A 25,355-nucleotide genomic window follows, 5' to 3' on the forward strand; every position below is an offset into this window, starting at 1 on the left:
CTTTAGTTACCTGAATGGTAAACATAAAGCTGTAATCCAGGTGTTTGCCTGGATTCATCTGGACTCCTTTAAAAAAAATATGTAAAACAAAACACAGGCAAATGCAAAATACAAAACAAATACAGACACATCATCTGTTCAGAGCAGTTCCTTGTAATTAATCAGTGCTTTGAGGAGGAATTGTTCAGCCTCGTCATTGTTCATTAATTAAGAATGTGATGTTAGTGAAATCTGTTGACAAAAGCCCAAGACTGAGCTTTCAGCCGAGCAGATTAACGTGGGCACATTTCATTTCCTCAGTGGGTCCAGTAACACAGAGGTCTCCTCACTCCCACTGTAAGGTCATTCCATATCACTGAACGGCTTAAGGGAGACGTCGTGAAAGGAAGGAGTCAGGCCACAGGGAAGGAGGGGTTGCTTTTTGTTGTGAGAAAGCTATTAAAATAAACGGAAGACAAGTCTTGAAGGAAGATTTATGTAGCTTCACGTGGCAGTATTGGCTTCCTACATCTGATAGAACAAAGGACCCAAAAGTTGCCCAAAATGATATACTGCAAGCAGGATTTATGATGATTTTAATGTGACACGGAGCAGAAAATGTGTTCTTGGCAGGATATTTATGCCTGCAATTTAAAACCTGTGCTTTGATTGTTCTAGATGATAGCAAGTTTTCAGAGGCCATCACGGTGCTGCTTACCTGGATTGAGCGAGGCGAGGTGAATCGTCGCTCTGCAAACCAGTTTTATTCGATGGTGCAGTCGGCCAACAGCCATGTCCGCCGGCTCATGAATGAAAAGGCAGCTCATGAGCAAGAAATGGAGCAAGCCAAGGAGAGTTTCAAAAATGCCTTAACAGGGATCCTCACTCAATGTAAGTAACTCCTTTTTGTCCAGTGTTGTTGTAGTGATGGTGGTGGTGGTGGTAGTGGTTTTTTTATCATTTTGTTTGTTTGGGGGTAAGTAGTTGCAATGCAGTCATATTCTACTTCATATCCTATTCCATACTCTATGGCAATTTGGAGGAACAAGGACCATTCCTAAGAGCTTATTTCTCAAGGTGAGCAAAGTTTCAGTAGTTTTTTTATTAATAGACGAAGACATGCTCTATGCATAATGTCTACTGTTGCGTAGACATAACGCTTCAGGAACGGACCAGACAGAAGCCTCCCTGCTCTGAGCAAAGATCATACTTTTGTGGAGAGAAGTGATATGTAGCCTGTGTGTTGCAGCTAGTTAACTAGGCCAATTACAAAATAGAGGACAATTAGGTTATATTTTTAGCCTGCGTTTAGGTAAAAGGAAGTAGGATTCAGCAACTTTTAGGGATATATTCACAGCATACAGGCCACCCCCACAGTAGAATAATATGCTGTACTGCTGCTGGCATCAGGACTGCTTGGCTGATACAATGCCAGTATTAATTTGGCAGATAAACTGCCTTAAATATTTAGTGCTGGCAGCTATTTTCTTAGTACAGAAATATAATCAATGAAGTTAACTTAATGAGGTTCCCTCATAAAACAATAATCGGGATACTTGCCTGGAAGTGTTCTATGAAGGGAAGGGAGGAGAAGAGAGCAGAGGAGAAGAGAAGAGAAGAGAAGAGAAGAGAAGAGAAGAGAAGAGAAGAGAAGAAGAGAAGAGAAGAGAAGAGAAGAGAAGAGAAGAGAAGAGAAGAGAAGAGAAGAGAAGAGAATGAGAAGAAAGGAGAAAGGAGAAAAAAGAAGATGAGAAGAAAGGAGAAAGAAAACTAATTTCATTGTTGCTGTTTTTTAACATGTCTACTCATGGCTGCTCAAGCAAGAGGCTTTATGATACTCAGAAGGGTGGAGCCTGAAGCCAGCTCTCATATGCAAGTTAAAAACAAAAACCAAGACAATTTACCAGATGGAGGACAATGAAGTTGTTACATTGTAATTTCTGAATCACACCCCTAATATTTACATAAAAAAATAAGCCCTAAAGGCTTTTCTGCGATATTTTTCTGGTCCCTCAGTGGTCATCCTTCAGAAATTAGGGCTGAAGGCAGAAACTTGGAAGGACTTGCCTGGGTTAGGAGAGCAGCCCCTGGAAGCTTCCTGTGTATGTGATGGAGAGATCAGCACCTCAGAAGACCAATTCACCCCAGGGCATATGTCCTTCTAATTTAAGAGCTTAGATGCTTGAACTTAGGAATAAAGATTCTGGGCCAAAGACATTTGATTTCTGAAGATGTATGTTCAGTGAGTAAATTTTAAAGACCAGCTAATTCCCTTGGTAATTTGCTAGGCAATGTCATCTGCCACCTCAGCAACTAAAAGACAGTGTGAGGAGCAGAGATGCAGGCACCATGCATGGCCGTGCTGTTCAATTCACACCAGGGCCTCTGTAGGATTGTGTGCAACAGCCAGCCCTAGCATTCGGAAATGCCTTCTTCAGCTGCATTTAAAAAAATCCCCCATTGTCAGCAGGCTGAACTTTACTTAAATCAGTCTAAATTAGCCCGTTTGTCACCAACTGTTGTAGAACATCTGTCACTTGGAAATAGAGATCCCTGTAGTTTCAGGTGGAAACTTGCAGTTTTGGCTATCTGGTTTGTTCCTGTAATGTGCTGAATGCTGAACTTACAAAAGCAGAAATAGGTCTGGCTTCAAAACAGGAGTTTCAGAGTGCCACAGTCACAGCAACGCCTGGAAGAAGAGAGTTTCTGACAGGTCTGGCATAGGAGGACGAGGACAAGGTCAGCAAAAAAACCAGGCTCAGGGAAAGGTGTTACACTCTGTGGATTTTATAAGAACAAATTTTATGAGCTTTCCAGATGCTCCACATTCGTTATTTTATAAACATCATAAACATTGGCCATTATTAGCATTAATGTGTCTTACTAAATTTCTCTGCAAACTTGCTAGAAACAGATGGATGATGTTTTTGCTTTACACATGTATATGCCTGATTGCTAAACATGGAGACTGTGAAATGAGCTTCCCTTTTTCAAGAATTTTCCTGTATTTGAGTTGATCTGAGGAATGTTTTTCATGCGTCCTTTTCCATTGTTTTCCCACAGCCCTATTTAGTCGGTTACAATATGTCACTTGCTTTATGAAGAAGAATTTGAAATTACTAGATGTCCAAGACAGGTGCGTGTGGTCTATTAAATTCTGCAGAGTACCAAAAAACCACTTCTGCTGTTCCGCAGTAAGGATCCAAAAGTCTAGTGTAATGCTGCAGCTGTGTGGCCATTTGACATAATTATTACAGTATTTTTAAAATACCATGTGGCGTTCCTCTGTCATGAACTAGGTCAGATGTCCAACTCCAAGCTGACCATTCTGGGCTTTCTTTGCAGTCAGCAGAGAAAAATAAGCATCTCCAGGGGATGAGTCATCAGACTGACCTCATGGTGCTCTTCCAGTGAGATGAATCATCCCTTGGAGATGCCATTTTTTCTCTGCTGCCCATGCAGGATTCACAGTGGGTCTAGCTCAGAACCAGATGTTCAACTTTTACATGCCTTGTGCAGAGCAGATTGATCCCATTTACTGTGTGTAGTCTTCATACAGAAGGACGTAGCATAAGGGAAGAACTTGGATTTAGCTAAAAATGCCAGCATTGTAGCAGTGAATATTATGGGGAGTGAAGAAGAAATACGTTAAGAAAATGGGCTTCAAGTGCATTCCCCTGGAACACACACACTGTCTATGTGAGTCTCAGTATAAAATGCTTTGTTATTAATGAGGATTAGTGTGGCCAGAACATTTCAGCTTATGGCCCAACGACTAAAGAAGTACAGGTATTGAAATCCCTGCTACAAATTTCTGCCTGGAGGTATTTAGAAGATTACCAGGTGGATTACCCCTAAAAATTTGGGTCAAGTGTTCAGCATATGAATTAATTACCTGACCAAGGTACTTGTGCCAGGATAATCAGTGAAATAAAGTGTATTACTGCTGTCACACCACCAATTTACAGCCCCTGATTTAAGTTCTACAGGGAGTCTTAGCCTTGTTATGGTGCTTCTTCAGTTATTTAAGGGATAAAGAAAAAAAAATGTCCAATTCCTTCTTTTTTATTAAATTACTTAGTTTTTCTAGATTTTAATCTGTGCTTAAAGTATGGATTGTTTTCCAGGAATTTGGATAGTTCTGTCTTTGCAGTTTGTTTTCTAAATTCTTCCACTTTGCTTCCACAGCACAGTTATGTGTGACACTGCTCCCTGACTTTCCATGCATCTCCGTTTCGTTTCCTCCCAAACCACCTTTTCAGCCTAAGGCTTATAGATGTTGATCTTCATGTGTAAGAAAAATGGAAGCCCTAGAGACATCCGCGTTGGGCTGTTTTTTAGGCTACACCAAAGCTGCAATTCTCTTCTCTGACTTTCTCCTCCATGCACTGTAAACATCATCTACCTCTTATTGAGGTTTCAGACTATTTAGTGCACTGTCCCTTGACAACATTTTCAAAAGTACCTATAGATGAGTGAAGATTCAAAATCCCATATTCAAAAATTAATTTGATATCTCAAGAGTCAGACACACAAGGGGGTGGAACTGTCCCAGTACGCAGGTAGATAGATACACAGTGTAATTAACAGAAGTGCCCCACAGATGAGTACTGAGCAGCTAATGACACTCACTTATGTGTGGTCATTTTTGTCAGTTTTACTAATGGATGAATATTCAAGGGACTTAGGCACCAGACCCCAGCAGGGTCTATGAATCAGTCTCTCGCGTGCCTGTGGGGGAACAGTGGGAGGGTGGTTTTTATCATGAAGCCCCCTGGCCAGGTTACTTGCTGGTCACGTGGTAGCCTTCACTTTCGCTCTCTCCTTGGCCTTCAGGGAATTTCAGTGCCTAGTGGTCAAGACAATCTTTTGGAAAGATATGTTTAAATACCCTGAATGCCAGTGAAAGAACTGAACCTAAGCCTCCCTCCTTCCAAGAGTGAGGCTGGTGCTCTGAAAGGCAATATTGACCTTCCTTAGGGTGTTTGACAGATGGCTTTTAGGCACCTGATCCAGAATGATGCCAGCTGGAGGGAGGTGTCTCCCTGCCTCCTGTAACATGGCACTGAACAGAGAGAACAGCTACATACATCTATGGCACGTTCCCACCCAGGGGATGCGTATTCATAGTCCATCAGCTAGTTAAGGCTGTGGCCTTATATGCATTCCCAAGTGTGAAGCCCTTCCCCTGTACTTTGTAGGATGCCTGAGCTTTAACCCATCACAGCTGATTGCAGATAATCACCAGGGTCTTAGAACTTGTGTAAAAGGCCTGAGTGTCAAAATGTGAGTCTGAAGGTGTGGATAGACACATGGTTCATCCTACAGAGCAAGCTGGAGTATAAATCTGCAGAGTCATTTATTCCAGTGTAAGTAATCACAGGTGTGTCCTTACCTCCTGGTGGACGTGAGGTTCCTGGAAAGGGAAGGCAGTTCCCAGTGACCCTGAGATCCCTTTGTGCATTAGCTGCCATCAGGGAGCAGAGATGTGCTGCGGGTTCTCACCCTACTTTGGCAAGCAGTAATTATCTCATTGACTCTCAGTAAGCAGCTTTTGAAAACAGAACGTAGACCCCTTAAATCACTTAGACATGCTTAAAGGTTGCCATCCTGAATTTCATTCACAACGGCTAAGTGACAACCCTACTGTTGGCATTAGGCAAGCCAGTGGCAATCCAGCGTGGCAAACCCCAGCACTCAGCATTCAAGGCCAGTATACACCAGTAGGCGATCCTGATATTTCCAGGGGACCTTGTGGACAAGCTACATACTGACACCTTTTTTTTTCCATTTCAGCTACTAAATATCATGCCATCATTATAAGCAGTAAAAGCAAAACTGTGACAAAGTTTAACGCAATTTATAAGTGACAGGATGCAATCTTCAGTAGTACTGCTGGAGTATTTGTAAATTGTAAAATAGGTTTTTCCACTAACTAAAAAGAAAATATTGGGATCTTTTTCCTGGTAGAGTTCTAATTGTGGTCAGGGACCAAAACCTGGTAGTTTTTGGCCACTTATGAAGTCATAAAATACAAGGATTCATATCTGTGGACAAAAGTGTCATTATTAATTCTTTCAAAGAAGGAAAGAGACAGCATCTGAGTCAGTCCCTACTTTGTCTGGACAATAAGCTGACTTCTGAGAGGGTCAGAAAAAGCACTGCAGTTTTCATTATGTTACTGGTGCACCTTTGCCACAAAAGCCATGGTGGTGGCAGAGGAAAAGCCATCTGTATGTGAGTGATATCCCAGCTTTGCAAGGAGCTGTGATCAGAGCGATACACTGTGGTGCTCTGAATCTAACAGCTCCCGTGTAGGCGCACTACAGCACTATGCTGATATGGGTGAGCAGGGAAGCAGGGAGGCATCCGGAGCAACTGGAATATTAGGCACCATTTAAAGCAAGTACACAGCATCATCAGCCAGAATTTTATGACAACTCTACCTGCCATTGCCTGCTTTGATTTTTTGAAAATGATCTCAAGATCTGAACTGCATAGTCCAGTTCCAGTCATCATGTAGATATTCTTCCCATCTTGCTATCGAGGGAGACTAATTTTCACTCCACAGCTCAATATACAGGGTGCCTGCCACTTCCTTCTGCTGCCAGTAAGCTTGTTTGCTTCCCTATGCTCTTGCATTGCATGTAAAGGTGTACATGGAAGCAAAACCAGAGAGATACTCATCTCTCATCTTTCAAGAAGTCCTGAAACCAAAGAAACCTGGAATTATGAGATTATGCAGTTCACCTGCTTAGCTTGTTGCTAAGCATCCTTAGCCCTTTTATTTGTGACACAGGATATGAGGTTAGATACACCTCTGAGCTGATTCAGGATGGTGTTCATTAAGAAGAATCAAAGGTTTGGGGAGAAGACTCTGTGTCGTGGCCCCCTCCTTGGGAAGGTCAGGATTGTCACCTTGAGTTTTCTCTCCTTCCTACTGAAGGACTTTAGTGGTGTGTAAGAGTACTCTGACTTTTTTTCAAATAGCTGGTAGGTGTCTGATGTAAATGTTAAAAATCCTTTTTGAGCTTTCTTCAAAAAAGGATTGGGATGAGTTTTGTTTTTCTCATTACAGGTTCGCTTCAAAAGTCGCTCTCTTACTTTAGAAAAGGTAGAATTTACGTTGATATGATGGTGATTACTAAAATCACCATCTTATCTGATTTGCTTTAAATTCCGTACTGCAGTCCTTTTTCCCAGTAATCCTTCCACTTTTTAGTATATTCTCTTAGTACTAAAAATGAAACCAGTTTCATTACAGGTATTGAAAGCATGCTGGTTAAAATTCTCGTAGCAGTCAGACTTTTTATATACAGTCATGCTTTCCGAGTATTCTTTCAATTGCTCTGCATTAATAACAACTTTTAAAAGGATTTTCCTGCTCTTTAATTGTCCAGTCTTACAGTCTGTCTTTCATTTGCCAGTGACTAATTCAAAAATATGAGCTTACTTTATGTGCAATTTTTAGGTCATCATTAAGCTCTTTGTGAAAGAGATTGAGTCATATAATGTGTTTTTACAGTGCAGCCCAGATCTCAGTTGGTGTCATATAATGCCACTATAATACAAATAAAAACATTAATCATTCATGTCATTAGTTGCCACTATTGCTTTCTACCTTGATGTATTTCTAAAAAAAAATTAAATACAAAATAACCTCCACAATCCATCAAGTCCCTTTTGATCAGCTCATTTAGTTGGTGTGCTCTTTGCTTGCTTCTGTACTGATAATTTGTCCAGTAAAGCTCAGCTGGGTATCTGTATTCTTTTTTACTTGTCGTCCCATTTTCCATCTCATATACACATGTTCTCAAAAGCATTTCTATCCAGGATGCTGCGGCAGTGGCAGAGAATAGAGATGAAATACTCCATTTCTATTTTACCTTGCATTCTTATAATTCCTCCCCACTTTCTGGCAGTATAACCCTTTGTGGTTGCAGCCTGTAGTGTTTCAGATAGCTTATTCCTTTGTGTTTCACTTTCTTTGAATTTCTTTGTTCCTTCCATTGTCTGTAGCCTTCACTCCACCTAAACTCAATAGGAATCTTGGTATCAATTTAAGCGTGGCCAGAATTTCAACAGAAGCTCTTCTCCTGTTATTTTTAAGACTTTTTTTTTTAACGTAGGCCATTAAATATGCATGGTGTTTTATAGCAAAATAAAAGCACTGCCTCTCAAGAGATTTCAGCCTAAGGCCCCATTTTGACAACTCATGCCACTTGTCTGGATCCTGCAGGATCTCCTAGATGATGAAGCAAGGTTCAGTGCAAAGAATCATGTGCTTGGATCACATGGAAATCTGTGCTTGGTTTTGAGCTGCCTTGCTGAGTAGGGATGGAGGTAAGGGCCTAATGCTTCACAGAACTGAACTGTCAATGTTGTATGGAAATGAACAATAAGGGATGAGAGTAAGGCATTGGAGCAAGGAAGTAAAGATGGAGGTTTCACCCAAAAGGTTTTCTGAGTTGGCTGTGCACACACATCATGTGGCTTGCACATCTAAAACTGTTCAGGCTGCTTGTAAGTGAATGAATAAACCTTGTGAATATGAATATGAATAACCCTGTGCAACTATGACTGGTTGAAATACTTACTCCCTTCAGTAGGCACTAGTCTTACTTCATGTCAAATCACTGGATTTGTCCCAAATGGTGTAATTTGTGATGATGACAGAGATGTTAAAGGGGCAGGAAAAGAGTTTTGGAAAGGGATAGACTATGTGGGAGGGAAAGATGGGAACAGAAAACACAGAATTAAGATGAGACTGCAGGCAGTAAACAAAGAGAGAAGGGGACAAGTCATGGCAGGCAGGGGAACATAAGGTATGGCAACAAAGGGAGAAGTAAATGTTCCCATATAAGATGCGTGAGACCATTTTTTTGTTTGATTGCCAGAAGAGGCTGTGGCTGTTGAAGCCATCGTCTATTCTTTTTTTTCAGCAAAAGAAACCATATTATGCCCGAAACAAATATAGCCCTCTTGATCTCCTAGGAACATCCTAATCTGCAAGATCCCTGGACAATTATTACTTAGAAAGAGTCCCTTCACTTAACGGGACCTGAACCAGAGTTCAGTCACATTTATGATGTTCCTTCATCTCATTGTTCCCTTGGGGTTCTGCTTTTGGACAGGCTTACAAAAATAGCTGTTCCTACTTTTGCTATTTTTAAATCTGAGAACTGAAAAAAAGGTCTGCTTAACCATAAATAACAATGAGAAGAGCTAATTAAATGCAGTGCGTTGGGGATGGCTAATAATCTTGTCAAGCTGATGAAGAAAATAACATTCACTTAATCTTTCTTTGAGTTAGTGGGGTGGGGAGGTTGCGTGGGGGTTTTTTTAGGTTTGTTTCTGGATGTCAACACAAGGTCTGTGAAGTCTGTTCTGTAATATAAGATGGTGGCATTAAAAGAGCAGGTAGTGTATATTTGTACCTGCCCTACTGTGTTGTGCTGGCCTGATGTCAGGTTCTTGTTTGTTGAGAAATGACATGGAGGTGAAGTGGTCTTGTTGAGTCCAAGTGATTTATCACATGGCACGGCGCCAGCACTCTCTGTTACACCAAGCTGTCAGTTTCTTTGTTGTAAATTAGACCACGTTTCACAACCTAAAAGATTTTCAAAGCTTATTTTGTAGACAGATTTTCTAGCAATACCTTGCAGGGAAAACTGAGGTCTCTTTAATCAAAGTGTATTTTTTTTATTTCAAAGTTTAACAAGGACTGTTCTTCCATTTCTAGAACTATCAATTGTTGATATACATACCTCAGACAAGTTACTGTGCAGGTTTCAGTATAAATTCTGAAAATGGGACGTTTTCAGTATCCCCATAATGCTCCTTCTTTCACTCTTCCGCTCTGGGTGTCTCTGCTGAAAGAAGAAGAAAGGAAAACAACAGCTGCTGACACTGAGGTTCGATGTTTTTACAAGACCTGGGATTATAATTTGTGCTGTGATATAAGTATTTTTTATTTTGTCCTTCATCTATGTGGAAGAATCTCCTTATTGTATTAAGAAGAAATATTTCTTCCTGCGTCACTCAGGTTTACGTAGACCACTGACATTCACTCGGCCTCTTAATAACCCACACAAACACATTTGACCAGGACCAGTCTGAGTCAGATGGAAGAGGAAGGGGAATCAGCCATCAGCCCAGACAAACCTCCTCTTGGTCTCAAACACTGTAGGCCCAATCAAAGGGAAATGTAGAAATAACATAGTGTCATTTAGAGAGAGGACACTTCGACTTGTTTCTCATTCTTTCTAGTATTTAGGTATGTGAGACAGGGTAGTCAGGAGAGGAAAACATCCTTCTTCCTCTGGTAAGCCTTGTAATGGCTCTCTGCAACACCATGACCCCTGCATCAGGACGAGAGCAGAAAAGGCGAGGCTGCTCGTAAAAGGTGACCCCACTGATTCTGTCTATAGGACTAAATTAAGCTGAGCTGAGGCAGGCTTGTCCATACTGTTCAACCATAAGAAAGTTGTTGCTCTGGGCCAGATAGCGTTTTCTCACACAATGTGGGCACAGTTTAGGGTTTGGTGCAGGCCAAGCAGTTTCTCCAAAAGCATCTTTTTGGATGGAGAGAGAAGGGTTGCTGCTGTAGAGACACTCAGCATGTTGTGCCAGCTGGTTTCGGGGAACAAGAATGGTCCCTGGCTGGTTTTGATCGCCAGTACAGATGTAGCTGTTGGCAGCAGGGCAAGCTGAGGAATGGCAACCTTGCAAGCTGTCTTCCCACACAGCAAAACGATTTGGGAGGTAAATCACTGGAGGCACCGTTCTCTTGGTCTGTCCAAAAAGGTGGAATTTGGGGATATAATAGAGAAGTCCTGTGGTTTTCTCCTTTATCATAACATGTCTTAACACTATGTCTTAAGGAACCTACAGTCACCCAGACAGCAAACAGACCAAAAAGTATTCTCCTCTGATGGAGTTGCAGCCACGATTCACCTTCTTTTTGATACCCATGGATTTTTTCTGGGTTTTTTTTGTTTGTTTTGATTTAAAAAAAAAACCAAAACCAAAAAACCCAACCAAACACAAAACCCCCACAAAAACGAATACCAAAACAAAACAAGGATGCCATTTATTTGTGGCAGATGAGTTATTTTGCATTGCTGTCTCACCTTCTTCCCATGGATTTTTTCTGGGTTTTTTTTGTTTGTTTTGATTTTTGATTAAAAACCCAAAACCAAAAACCCCAACCAAACAAAAAACCCCCACAAAAACGAATACCAAAACAAAACAAGGATGCCATTTATTTGTGGCAGATGAGTTATTTTGCATTGCTGTCAAAATCTATGTCTTCATTATACAAATCTATAATGGCATTTGCTTACATATCCAGCTGATGACCAGAGGTATGCTTTACTTTAGGACCCATCCCTTGCATTATCTGCAGTCTTCTCCAGGGTAACCCCCACAAAAACGAATACCAAAACAAAACAAGGATGCCATTTATTTGTGGCAGATGAGTTATTTTGCATTGCTGTCAAAATCTATGTCTTCATTATACAAATCTATAATGGCATTTGCTTACATATCCAGCTGATGACCAGAGGTATGCTTTACTTTAGGACCCATCCCTTGCATTATCTGCAGTCTTCTCCAGGGTGATGTTTCCAAATTTTATGTTTTCCTCCTCTGCCAGTCAATGGCAATCGCATCTGTTTCTCCCTCTGTGGCATGTGAATTGGGTAACAGGGAGGGGCTGCAGGTTTTCAGATGTAAATGTGTGAAAGACAAATTCTTTTCTGAAAGTAAATAGTATCGTAACCAAAAGATTGAGAGTTTTGCCCAGATTAATTAAAAGAATGTTTCTTTCATTACTCTGCAATCTGTCTACCGTTTCTCTTATTGATGTCACGTCAGTCGCCTACGTGCAATTTTAGCCTTGGACTTAATGCTAAGATCTGTTCAGTACGGCACCAAATGCCTTTCAGGACTGTTGCCAGAAAAAGTCTCTTTCCTATCCAAAACTGACCTGGAGAGTCTAATTCATTCACTTACAGCATCTAGCCTTGACTACTGTAATTCCTTGGTTTGCTGGGCTTGGAGCCAAATCGATTGGCAGACTCCAGCTTACTCAGAATTCAGCAACAAGGCTTCTGACCCAAACCACGCCAACTCTGTATCCTCCCTGTGCTGCGAATCTATATTTGAAAGGCATGTTATATGTTTACTGTAACAGTTTCCTTTACACTGTAATTTTAGGGGTGGAATTTTTCTTTTACCCTGCATGTCAACTGTCGCACTCTTACAGAATTTTTCTGAGCTAAATTGCCATATATTCCACTCTTGCACTTACAGTAATTTAGTGCAAAGCCCTTTTCATCCTGTATCCCTAAATGGTGGAATTTAGAGTGAAATTCTACATGTAATCTGATTATCTGCTAGTGAAGACTTTTGTTTTTATTTTAATATATTGTGTTTCAGTTTCTACTTTGTTTGTTTTTTATCGTAAGGTGTTATAAAATATTTGGTTGCTGATGTTCTTTATTATTGCATACAAAAAATTAAAAATGATCATGTATGCACGGCAGCTGATAATGTAATAAGCAAAGGAAAAATTGACTACTTCTTGTCTCCTGAACCCAAGGAGAAATTTCAGCCTTTACTCAGTCATGTATTTAAAATAGCCTGCTTGATAAATGTAATGGAGGGTAAAAGTGTTCTCTCTACCTCTTAAGCTATAGATGAGACTATACCTTGGTTCTTGTTTATTTCTGTTCTTCTCTCTTAGTATCATTTTCAAATATCCTGTGTCAAATATTCTCTTGCCCTGCAGATAATTCTAGTTTTCCCTTTAATCCAATCTTGTATGCAACTTCTGCAGGCATTGTTTAAGTGATTTTTGTTGTTGTTGTTGTTGTTCCTAGTTTTTCTTATTGTTTTTACATTTATACTTGATAACAATACCCTATCCTGGTAGCATGTTTTATGACAACAGAAACTGAGGTTCAAACTTTCATTTAATATGCTTACTATGAGCTGGCACCTCTAATAAAGTGTATTGTAGTTACACTGCATCTGTTAAACATTGACACTTGCATATCACTCTTGGCTTAGTTGTTTGGGTCTTTTTAGTTATTTATAACTCAGCAGAAAAACAATTAGATAATAATCCTTTGTCTGAAACGTACCATATAAATTACCAGTCACAGAATAAGTTGTTAGGAAAGATGCAATTATTTACATCCTGTAAGTTATATTGATAGGAAAAACATTGACATGGTACAGACCCTTCCAGAGCAATGTGGTTTTTTTAAACCCTAATTTAGTAAGGAAACAGCTTTGCCTATAGTCAATGAAAATTTGATATAGCATAGAACTTACCAACAGATGTTTGACAATGAATATTTCATGTTACTTAATAATTCTACTTACCAGTCAGAGTTGACGGTACAGTGCATCCTAGAGTTCGATGTGCCTTAGAGAGATAGGTATGATCTGTCATTTCATTTTGGAAATTTCTTTCTGGAGGTCAGGAAGTAGTCTGAAAACCATGGTCAGCAGTGAGACTGGGAACAAGTTTCACTCATATTCTGCAGATATCAGCCCAAAATCTGGGGCCTCTCTTTGGCCAAATCTTACCCAGACATGGAGGAAAATGTTTATATCAGCTGATATAAAGGCTGATATAAACTCTCCTGGCTTCCCCTTAGGGATGAATCTACCTATTATGGACTGTGTGCTGCTGGATCACTCACCCATACAAATTTGATCCTGATCAGGGGTGGGTGTGTTATGTCGTGTCTTCCAATTACCCACAGCACAGGAGTTATGCCAGCTTTAGGCTTCCAGGGGGTCTGTGGGAGAACAAATTAATCTTGATGCAACCTGAATTAACCTATGAACAAATGTGAACTGGCAGAACGGGTTCATATTGTATTGCCATCTCATAACGCGTGAATGCAGGATTTTCATGCACTACAAAGAGATGTGAAGCCACTTTCCTGTACTGTCGAACCATGGCCTTGGCTGCTCTTTAGCTCTAATGTAATGCTTGGAGACCTTTTCGGTTGGGTGTTACCTGTGGGTGTTTGTAACACTTCATAGCCTAGATTGCTGCGTGTATCGAAATTGCTGTACGTACATTGACACTTTCTTTGAATACAGAGTAGTGGGATGTTGGTCTTTGATATGTACTAATTTAATATTCTCCTCTACATTTCCCTTTTTTATTATCCCTAGCTGCCTATTGCATAAAGTTTCTTTAAATGCCTTGATTTTTAACATCTAGTACTCAGAGTATCCTACCTCCTTTAGTTTTTTTAATTCCTGACAGTTAGGTAAGTGAAGGAGATCCTTTTTCTGCTCACTTTGTCTACTGCAGTTATGCAAGAAAAACTCTTTGACATCTTCCTAGCTTGTGTTTCCATTGAGGAGAGTTTCCAGAATGACCAGATAATGACTCGCTAAATCTTAGCACCTGTTCACAGAATGGAAATTAAACACTTTAAAGTTCAAATGTTTTTCAAAATTCAGATGATCTTATTAATACCTATTAGTGGAAAATGGCAAACCAGCTCTTCCTCATATCTTTGTGAATCTTTTCTACTTGAATTTCCACTTGCAAACTAAAAGAAGATTGTTAATTAAGCAAGATTTTCTAAGCACCTGGGTCATCAACACAATGATAGTAATTAAATTCTAGCCTCAATTTCTATACACATAATAGAGTGCTTTAGCATTTTCATTCTTTTCAAATTAATTGAATAAATATACACAACATAACTTCCTTGATACATCCACCCTTCACTCCAAGCAAGTTCTAATAGGCTGAAATTATCACATCTGTTATTAAAACTTGAGTGGATCACAAATGGATCGGATCATCCCAGTAGTTTTGAGGCACCTTCTTTAGTATAAGCTACATATAAGTATTAATTTTAAAATACTACATTTATTTTCTATGGCTTTAGAAGTTAATTAACCAGCCCTGATGACTGCAAATAAAAACTTCCATATGTGATTCAAAACGTTGTAATCTTTCTGAATCTGAAAGCAGCCTGCAACAGTGGTAAAAAAAGAGAACAAAAGAAATGTGCTCCTATTCAAGCAAGCGGGGTTAACTTTCCAGTCTAGAGGTGAAAGATACATAACTGACTTACTAGGTGAACTCACCATTTTAGGAAAGATAGGTTGCTATGTATAATAAGATCCCCCACATCTGTGACTTTAGTGGAGAAGGAGAGCAACCGTTGATCAACTTGATGAGAGACCAGATCAGAGGGCATTACAGCGCTCCTGCCACCATTTCTCAGTGAAAGAGGTGGAGGGAGGTACTCCAAGCTGCAGCTTTACAAAACAGTGACATCATTTCAGCCCAGGAATCTAAAGAGATAAATAGCCAAGAACCTTGTCAAAGAGTTGAAGCATTTTTTAGTTTGAGTTCACAGGTCATCACAGCTGCTCACTCAGGAGCACAGCCCGGGTCGTCTGTAGATAATCTGGATTTCTTGGTGGTCTTGCAGTTAACTGTGCTGGGATTAAAGCAACTTACATCTTGGTCAAATCATTTCTAGGCAGGTCACTGTTGTGGAAGGACGATGTGGCTTGTAACTGATGTGAAGAGAAAGAAAAGAGTGTTGGGAGAAAGGCTTCTGATTTAGGATGAACAAGTAGCTAAAAACTTAAGGTTCTTAATTGTCCTAGATAATTGACCTAAACATTGACGTCTGGCTTCAGAACAAATTCATTAGAGTTGAATGAGGGAAACCCATTTCACATCTCTTCTTCATCTTATATGCACAAAAATGCAACTGTTCATGTACATAAACCTACATAGGCCATGGACACAGGACAGAATGATCTACCACAGGTGAGCCCATTTATATTAAATAGAAGAGAAGCAGCAGCTGCAGGTACAGAATGCAGCATTTATGTATGGTTTAGCCCTTCCCATCTGCTGACAAATTCCCACTAGCAGATAGTCACCTTTCAAAGCAGAGCCCACCTGTCTTTCATGCTTTCATTTGTAAATGAATGCTTGCTCCTCTGTATGCAGCTGCCACAGGGGAACGTGTGTCAGGTTTATGCCTCGAGTGTCATTTCTGTAGGCGCACACCTATAGCCACACACGCAAAGGCACGTGCCTGTGCAGAGAGTTGTAGCAGACGTCACGGGGAAGCAGCTGCATGCGTGGTTTTTGGTACATAGTTATAAGTTGTGTAGACTAAAGTTATGGAGACAGACTTGAAGGGAGACATCTCCAACATTGATAAAATGTAAGTACAAAAGACACATCATTGGATGGATATTGATGATGTTGTTTCAGTAATGACATCATCCATAGACTCCTAGTGTCTTTGCTTTGCTTCTCTATAGTGATCACAACATAAATTGCTTGTCTTGTTTGACTTCCTTGTTCACCAAAGTTGAGCAGATTGTCGCCGTTTTCAACGCTTCTACCAGACAAAAAGCTTGGGACCATTTCTCGAAAGCCCAGCGAAAGAACATAGACATTTGGCGAAAGCATTCTGAGGTTGGTGATTTTATTATTACTTTCTATCCATCATCTCACAGCTGGATTGACACAGAACGAGTGTGGTTGTAGCTGGCCATAGTGTATTCAGCAATATTTACGGCTACCGTTTTAGCTGTTAATCAACCGGCCATTATACAGTCTCGTCTACAGTATGAATTGCTCCCATTGCTCTCATTATGATAATAGTCATTAAATAACACTAAGACAGAGACCGATGTGTTTTTATTTTTCATGCAAAATTTGGGAAATCATTGGAGGATTATGTTTACTTACCTAAAATAATGAACTGAAGTAGTGAAATCAGGAACGATATTTTCAACTAAGAATAGAATTAAGAATTATTTCTGAAAAATACTTTTTAGGAGTCATCGTGATCTGTTTTTAAAAGAAGTATTCTGTAGCACAGATTTTTTTTTCTCGTTGTGCCATCATATGGTCATTATGAGATTACTTTGCCTGAGAATAAAATAGAGAATTTCTTTCCTAAGTAATGACTTAAGCATATTAAGTCCAGAATTATGACATACTCCTTCCCACTTGTTTTATGTTTATCTTTAAAAAAGTAGATTCATCACTTGTATTGATTCTAAGTATTATGCTTGCAAAGAAACCAGTATAAATGTAACCATACTACCACACAGAGTTAGCAATGTGGGACCATGCAGGTGTGACTGTCATAAGCATGAACAGGGGAAATGGGATTCTAACTCCCCTTGCTGCGAGTGGCAGCAAAGGAAGTGCTAGACCTCATCCTGTGTTTTGGTCATCCAGCTTTCGTTTTTAATTCAGTATATACGCTATGAGCCTGTATTTTAAAAAGTAAGTACCGCTGTCTTTGTTTTCTTTCTTTCTTCTTCCCTTTTTTTTTTTTTAATATGAGCAACTTACATACACTTGGTTTACCTTCATGTAGTACAGTATGTTGATTGTTACTATCACAGTCCTCTAAATGATTTTTCTCTGTCTCAGAATAAAAACTTTAAAAGGTAAGGTGCACTTATTTAATTATTTTGTAGTACACTTGTAAAATAAGTGTTGTACACTTAGTTTGAGAAACACTAAAGTGCTGTGATATAAATCATTTGGATAACATTTTAAGTGCCCATTAACTAATGCTAAATTACAGTTGAATACCAATGGCACTAAATGTAACATCCACATGAATACCAAATGAATTCTTTATTATCAGTGCTATTATGGTGAATACCAAATGACTTCACAATAATGGGACACTTAAAATAAAATGTTAGCATAAATTATTGGTACAAACTGTATGTTGCATTTTGTTCACAAATATTTCATATAAGTAGTGGATAAAGCCTTTGTTCAATTGAAAGTTGGGAAGTTGGGGGATTGATATTTGTCTTTGTTTTAGAGAAGTATGAAAATATGATTTGCTAGTAGATTATTTTAATTATATTAAGACCATCCCTTCTTAAACTAACTCTGTAAAGGGGTGTGGTGTGTGACTCATTTTCTGGCTTCTAAATCTTTAGTGAACTGAAATGTGTAAGAGTTGGACTTTCCAGAAATGTTAATTCACTACTCATTTTTTCAAATATTATTGCCTTTTGTTTTTCTAAGAGGACAACAAAAAAACAATTCAAAAACATGTGAAGGCTCTCGCTAAACCAATGTATTTTAGAAATGCCTGGTTTTCAGATGTGAAATACAATGGAAATGTACCAAATAGCATCTTTCATTTAAATCACATTTTCTAACCATGACATTATCTTCTAATTTGTTTAATTACCTGATCACCTTCCCTTTTTTTCTGAATTTAGGAAAGCTTTGCTAGAAACCCAAACCCAAAGCAAACACTCATACACATAGGCATTCTCCGTGGAAGATTATTGGCTTTGCTGATAATGTAGACATTGATACATCAAGGACATTTATCCCCTAAAGAGGGAGTAAATGTAAGCGGATGTCTGCTCATGTACGCAGCATACTTCCCCAGGAAAAGGTGCAGGTGGTCTTTTCCAATAAGGAATTAAGAAATGGCTTGCTAATTTCTTCCAGAGGTGCCTCTGATTGCATGAGACACTGGTTGACAATTTACCTTTTTAATAACTTTTTAAAATTTGAATTTATTTTCATGTAAAACGCCCACTAATTAGCCTCCTTGCCTTTGCTGGGATTAATGGACACATATACATTTATCAGAATATTTGAGATCTGCCGATGAACCAAGGGTACAGCTCAAGGGAAACGCCTTCCCTTTTTTCACGCAGTCCCTCTCTGACAGCTTATTGTTAATTGCACGGAGCAGTGGTCGGAGTCCTCAATGCCGTCTCCTCCTTCCACGCGACTCTTCCTTGTTTCAAAGGTTTCAAACCACCTCTTTGGGAATTAAGCTCTTTGTCGGCAGAAAAATTAGCTGTCTGCAGACTGAAAAGGCCTACACTAATCACGGTGCAGCATCCCCGTGTTACACCTGACAGGATTATTAGGACAAAATAGAGTCCTCTCAATTTTCTCAGCGCTGCCATTAAAAAGCCAGCCGCTACACCCGCGCCAGCTTTTCTACCCAGAACAAAGACCGTCTAGACTCCCACAAAGCCCGCGTGCCTGCTGATCATTTACCTAGTGACATGTGCACGGGCTCCCTGCCTGCCTGCCTGCCCTTGCGGCGGTCGCCCAGAAACCGGGTTGTCCGTGCTGGCACTCGTTTTGGATCAAGATGCAGAGATTTTCAGGACAACATTTTTGGGCTGGGTCTTTTAAATCCAAGGCAATCTGGGCGTAAGGACAGAGGGTGAGATTCCTTTGCCCAGCATTAGGCACCTACAATATTGAGCGCTCCATCTGCGCTGGCTGCTCTGGGTCCCTTTACCATCAGCAGAGAGAACTAGGCACTTTTAGGGTGTAGTTAATATGACTTTGATGGAGACACCTACACTTGGCTGAATGAGTCCTACCCCAAGTGGCAGAGAGAAGCAAGAATTATCTATACCTTAAGCAGGCTGACAATCTCTTTATCAGTCTGCTTTATACACAATTTTAAGCATTATCCCTGCTGTTAAAGCATTTTGCTATGTTTAGTAGAACTAAAGATCACTCGATGTGGAGACTCACTTTCTCTCTTGTTTTCCCTGAGTGTTACCTTTGATAAACTCCGTTCTTTCACAGGAAGAATTCCCTGTGCTACTGTTGTTATAAATATTCATATACAAATAAGTATGATTACAATGAAAAATGATGCATAATTAAAATCAGAGCAGTATTAAAAACACATACTAAATAATACATAATGACATGATGGAAGTTAATACTGACAAAAGGTCATTTTGGGTTTTAGGAGCTCCGAAATGCTCACAGTGAACAGCTCATGGGAATCCGCCGGGAAGAGGAGATGGAAATGTCTGATGATGACAGTGGTGACAATCCCAGTAAAAAGCTGAGAGTAGATGATTCAGGTAAAGCCAAATCCCTCTATAATGTCAAGTATATACAACTGTTTTTTTTTAAAAGCAAACAAAAACTTACATATGAGAAGTGACTTATTAATAGCTGTTTGTATAAGACAGTATCTTATTTTAAACCCTCATAAGTTATTTGAATGATGCAAGCTGTCTCTAGGAGGTGTCTGTCACCTGCTATGACCTATAATGATGAAAATTCTCTCAGTTCCGCCCTTGGCTGGAAGCATTATGTTTCTTTAGCATGCGCTCTGCAGTCTTGCATAACAGTCTTTCATTCCATGGTTGTAACAATGTCTTATTATGAGACCAGTTGAAGTTACATTTTGGTCAGTATTCTCTAAGTCTTACCTTTCTTTTCAACAAATACGTAGTAATATATAAGCTCTCTAACAAACACGGTATACCATTTTAACTGTGTGTTTTGTGGAATTAACTTTTAAGAGTACATATTTCACAATATGGTACTGCATACTGCATTAATTTGACTCTCGTTAGATGGCTATCATGAAAGAAAGAACAAGGGTGCTTGTAATATGTGGAAAGAAAAGCAACTTTTTCGGCCTTCTACAAATACTCTGCTATCCAAGGGTGGACACTCCAAGAGGTGGCTCAGAAGCTGCCTGAATTACTGACTGCTAGTATGATCTGGATGGACCCTTTGCTTGATTTCTTGACATTGGCTAATAAAGTTGTGAGTAAAGGGTTTGCCTGTCTGGACACTCATCTTCAGAAAGAAAATTTACAGAGGCTGAGGCCAAAGCATGACTGGGAACTACCAGCCAGCAGTGACCTTTAAGGAAGGGAAAGAAGGTGGGAGTAAAATGGAAAGAAACTGAGAGTCTCAAGACGAGGATAATTTTAATCCAGGCCTTTGCATAGAGGCACCATATTAAGAAAGGAAAGAATTTCTTCCATTCAATGGTTTCAAGTCCTTGTATGCCTGCACAGAAGAGTGAATTCAAGCTTACGTAGACAGGAGCTCTTTGGCTTCTCCTGTGACAAGATGCTGTGTGAGGTTGAATGACTCCAGAAGTAAAGACCAAAGGAAGGAGTGTCATTCTAGCAAAGAAATTTTTACTACAGCATCTCTCTTGAGGGGAGATTTAATGTTTTTCCTGGAAGAAAAATGAAACAGTAAAACCTCTAAAGGGCAGCTTTAATTTTTGCTTGGCTAATTGTGTGGGTTTGAATTTTCTGGACATCATTAGCAAGTGTTTGGAGCTGAGACAGTGGGTCTCTGCAGACAAAGCACTGCTAGCAATCAGAGATTTTTATGAATGTCTAATCATTTTACCTTGACTCTGTCCACTCTTACGAAGTTATTAGAATTAACAACAGGAAGGTAGAGCCAGAAAAACCCACAGCCTGCACTCCAGAAGAGGAGTAATAATGTTTTGAATTGTCATACTTATCAGTTCAGCTAGGTTTAACATAAGCATGCTCAGGGCAGAGCTATGCTGGTCGTTCTTTTTGTAACATCACAAATAGGAAAGCGTCTTTGCTTTTCTTCCATGAAAAGGGACATTTTTATCAAATATTTCGATATCTGAGATTTCTACAGCATTCCATCCCAAACAACTTCAGTTTATTTGTATTGTTATAATGTGGGGACTTGAGTCCCCTCAGTGATAACAGTAGCAAATCCAGTAAGTACTGTGTTGCATACTAAATCAAAATTTAGTGATATGAATCCACTTGAGTACTTGTCCATCATTGTCCATTATACCATTCATCATCATCTTGATCTTAGTGGAGTTGATCCAGCCTGCTGCATACGTAGAGTCATCCAGTTCTAAAATTAATTTTATAGCTTTCTTCTTCCAACATTACACTCTCAACTAAAGCAAGTGGATTTGATTCTTCTGTCATTGACAATAGAGGGAACTTGGAGTTATGTCAAAAAAGTTATTGGGTATAAAACATTGGTAAATGAAAAGAAAGTGAGAGAAGGACTTTTTTTTTCATTTTTATGTACAGAGAAGTGATTCTTCCTTCTTTTAGCATTTTTTTAAAATTGCTATTTGTGTTAGCTGCCTTCTGTTTTTCTTTTTTTCTTTCTTTTTGAGTATGTCATGCCAGAACCACCTCTTTATCTCACTGGAGTAGCTATTTGTATTCACAGTAACCTCTGTTCTACAAAGAATGTTTCTTAAAGAATCTTTTATCACGAAAAAACAATTCTGCACAGTAAGAAAACATTAGCACTTTCTTTATTTTTAACCCTTTTTCTTAAAATGTTTGTCTGAATGTTTAACCATGGGAAGGGCAAGGCTTGAATAACACAAAGAAGATATTGTGCCTCTTCAATTCAAGGACAGCATGCACACATAAAGGCTTAAAAGTCTAAATCCTGAAGTGGCTGAAGCAACGAGGTGTGATGAATTGGTTTGGATAGTTCCAGAGTTCTGGACTGCCTGTCCTGCCATCCCAACAATTTTCATGAGAAATTATTTTTCAGCCTGCCCTACTCGACAGTGGGAACAACACTCCTGGGAAGTTGCCATCCCCAAAGCTACAAATTACAAGCTTTAAGCCCAACCTTAATGATTCTATGATTCTACAAGAAGTGACAGAGATTTCTCCAGGTTCCAACACCTGTGTCAGGTCTTTTTTCACTAGTTCACCTAGTTAAATCACCCCTAGTACAAGAAGGCTCAATTAATTCAACAATTTAGAATGGGTCCTAAGATCTCATTCTACCTTGGTAAAGTGTAGTTTCAGCAGTCTCCCAATGTAATTTCTTCTGTTAACTCAAGCCTTTTTCGTTCAGAAATAACTCCACTTCTGAGAGCATCTAGATAGTATGGTGCTAAGTGTGTCACATTTCCTCACAGCTAGACTGGTTAGAACAAACAGTCTCCTGTAGGATATCTGAAGAGAAACCTATTCATCACCCTGAAAAAAAGAGCGTAGATTCCAGCCCCAACATTTGAAAACACAGTGTAACACATTTAAGCCCTGAGGCTGTGCAAAAGGACTTCAGTGCCTGAATGCTCATCCAGGCTTGCTGGACTTCAGGTTTCAGAGGAACGTTACATTTTGCTGAGGCCCTTGTACACAATAAGTTCTGGGGATTTGGGATAGATGATGAAAAAGCTGTTAGTAAGAATGGTTTGCATATTTTCTTCAAGTTGTGCAAGATACTAAGTCATGCAAGAGATCAAGTCGTGGTGCGTGTTAGAAATCCTCTAATAGCTGTTTGTTTCGGAAGATTTGGGCTTGCTACTTGCGACAATGCAGAACAGTTCCAGGGGGACTTGTTGCAAAGTGCTTTACTCTGTTCCAGATTCAAATCCTCTTCTTTCATCTGCCAATTGCTATTCTAGTTTATGAACCTGATTTACTGATATCAGTGACTCAGTGGCAGAGCTGGAATGAGAATGGGGACTGTCAGTCTACTGGACCTGTCTTCCACCGTCTTGTCCATGTTGCGGGTCTGGGGCACTGCCTCCTGCACAAAGACCTGCTCCTCCAGGTGTTTTACAGGTCATTCTCCCCAGGCTTAGTTAGTACCCTACTCTGTCGTGTGCAAGCTGATTCTTCAAGGAAAAGGAAGGCATTGCTACCTGCTTGTTCTTTTAGACAGCATCTCAAACTGCTGCAAGGACCCCCTGAAGATCCCCCCAGGGAAACCAATAAGTTGGCTGAACTAGCATGCGTGCCTAGTTTATAGGAAATCCTCCTGGTTTCACAGACTAAAGGTCATTTGCATTACGGGGAAAGCTGGCAAAAGTCTGGCCTGCAACTGAGTGAATCTCAGCCGTGGGATCAGCTATTCCTTTAGAATGATGTTTTTTTCCCAAAATTCAGCCTTTAAACAGTGATTTTTCTGCAATGTGGATTTTGGAGTTTGAAAGGGACAAGAGGATTGCTGAAGTAAAGCTGGGAGATTGCTAAGAAAAAAATAATAATGATGATTGGCAACTCTGTTAATACATTTGAAAGTCAAGGTGCAGCTACTGAAGCATTAGCTCAGGGGAAAAAAAAGATTCAGCGCCAGAGTCTAGAGGATATATGGAAATCTTCAGAATGATCAGGATTTATGGATGCTTCGTCTCCCACCTGCTGGCACTGGGAGTAAGGATCCACATGTAAAAGCCTCCAAAGTAATTTTAAGAATTAGTGAAGTGAAGCTGCGTGTTATAGAAAAGAGCTGAAGTTTGGTTTATGCCTAGAAGGCACCTGTAATTTTACTTTAAGGGGAGGTGGGTTAATCTCTTCCTTTTGCAGTTCTCGGTGACGTGCCATTAATTCTAACAACTCCAACTTCAGTGAGAGACTGCGGCTGGCACCACGGAAAAGAAAGAAATGCACAGTGCTTGCAGAGGGACGCGGGAATTAAGGCTTTTGACCGGGATCCCAGAGCTCTGGGCCAAATCCCAGCTCTGCTACATACCCCCTGCCTGGACTAATCAAGGAATTGGTGTTATCTCAGTTTCCTACTATCAGATGGAGGCAACGATGCTTCCTTTCATTCACCCACTGCCTGTCCTGTCCACGTGGATGATAAATGCCTCGGTATAGGGCTCTCTCCGGCTGAACGGACTTGCCATAGCCCACTCATTGGCCCCTGGAGCATTTCACCGCCATTGTATTACCTGTGATGAAGTAACTTAATAACATCTCGGGGACTGCATGCAAATAATAAATTGCAAGTTATGTAGCGGAAGCCCAGTTTGAACACATAAGTTTGGTGCTGCCTTCCAAGCCAGAACAGTTTAGGCCCCTATGGCAGGATTTTCAAACATACCTAAAGTAGGTACCAAACTTAAACATTACAACTCCTTCTGCCTTGAACAGTAGCCTGGATCTTTAAGTGCTCTCCTGAGCTGATCTGTCCTATTTGCAGCATCAGCTAAGTCAGCTGCCACAGGAGGCAGGCTGAATAGCGGGCAGTCCCTCCCACAGAAGCGTGTAAGTCCGTGTGAAAGTCAGTATTTGAAAACCGCACCCCTGTGCACACAGCATAAAACAGGCTTTGTGATATTGTTAGTAAATCTGTCTTGAAAGTTGCAAGCCTGGCAAGCCTTCAAGGAAAGCCTGAAGCAACACCAAAGTGATCTGCGTGATGCTTATTCCTCTTTTCTCTGCAAGTCAATCCTCTTTTTGCGTTCTCTAAGGCTTGTGTGAATGCAAAGATGCACACGTGGAATGGAAACTGTGTTTTATAGCTGGATTAAACTGGTAGGAAAGCTTTATATAGCTTGCTACAACTTTGAATAGAAATTGCTGAACCCCAGCTGTGTGGAGCTGAGCTTTGCTCTTCCTTTTCTTCTGACTGGCCAAGTGTCAGAGGAGATCTCATGTCAGATCTTCCTCTTCCTTCTGATCCCAGGGATCAGATATTTCTCCCTTCCTTTCTTGTAAGTCTAGTCTTTTGTTTTTATGGGGGATTAAGTTTTAAACAAAAGTCTGACTTACTTTTCTGTCATTACCTCTCCATCCCATAGCTTTTC

The 25,355-nt window shown here is 40.0% G+C and overlaps 1 protein-coding gene across 1 annotated transcript in view; it reads left to right on the plus strand.

The window, feature by feature from the left end:
- ENOX1 (ecto-NOX disulfide-thiol exchanger 1) overlaps positions 1 to 25,355 on the plus strand; it is a 139,395-nt gene that overhangs the window by 55,231 nt on the left and 58,809 nt on the right. Inside the window, exons 5-7 of the mRNA XM_019471100.1 lie at positions 658 to 870; positions 16,365 to 16,471; positions 19,776 to 19,893. Of these exons, the coding sequence (XP_019326645.1) occupies positions 658 to 870; positions 16,365 to 16,471; positions 19,776 to 19,893 (438 nt within the window). The remainder of the gene's footprint in view (positions 1 to 657; positions 871 to 16,364; positions 16,472 to 19,775; positions 19,894 to 25,355) is intronic.

This window comes from Aptenodytes forsteri, unplaced genomic scaffold, assembly GCF_000699145.1.
Source record: "Aptenodytes forsteri isolate BGI_AS27 unplaced genomic scaffold, ASM69914v1 Scaffold172, whole genome shotgun sequence".
NCBI lineage: Eukaryota > Metazoa > Chordata > Aves > Sphenisciformes > Spheniscidae > Aptenodytes > Aptenodytes forsteri.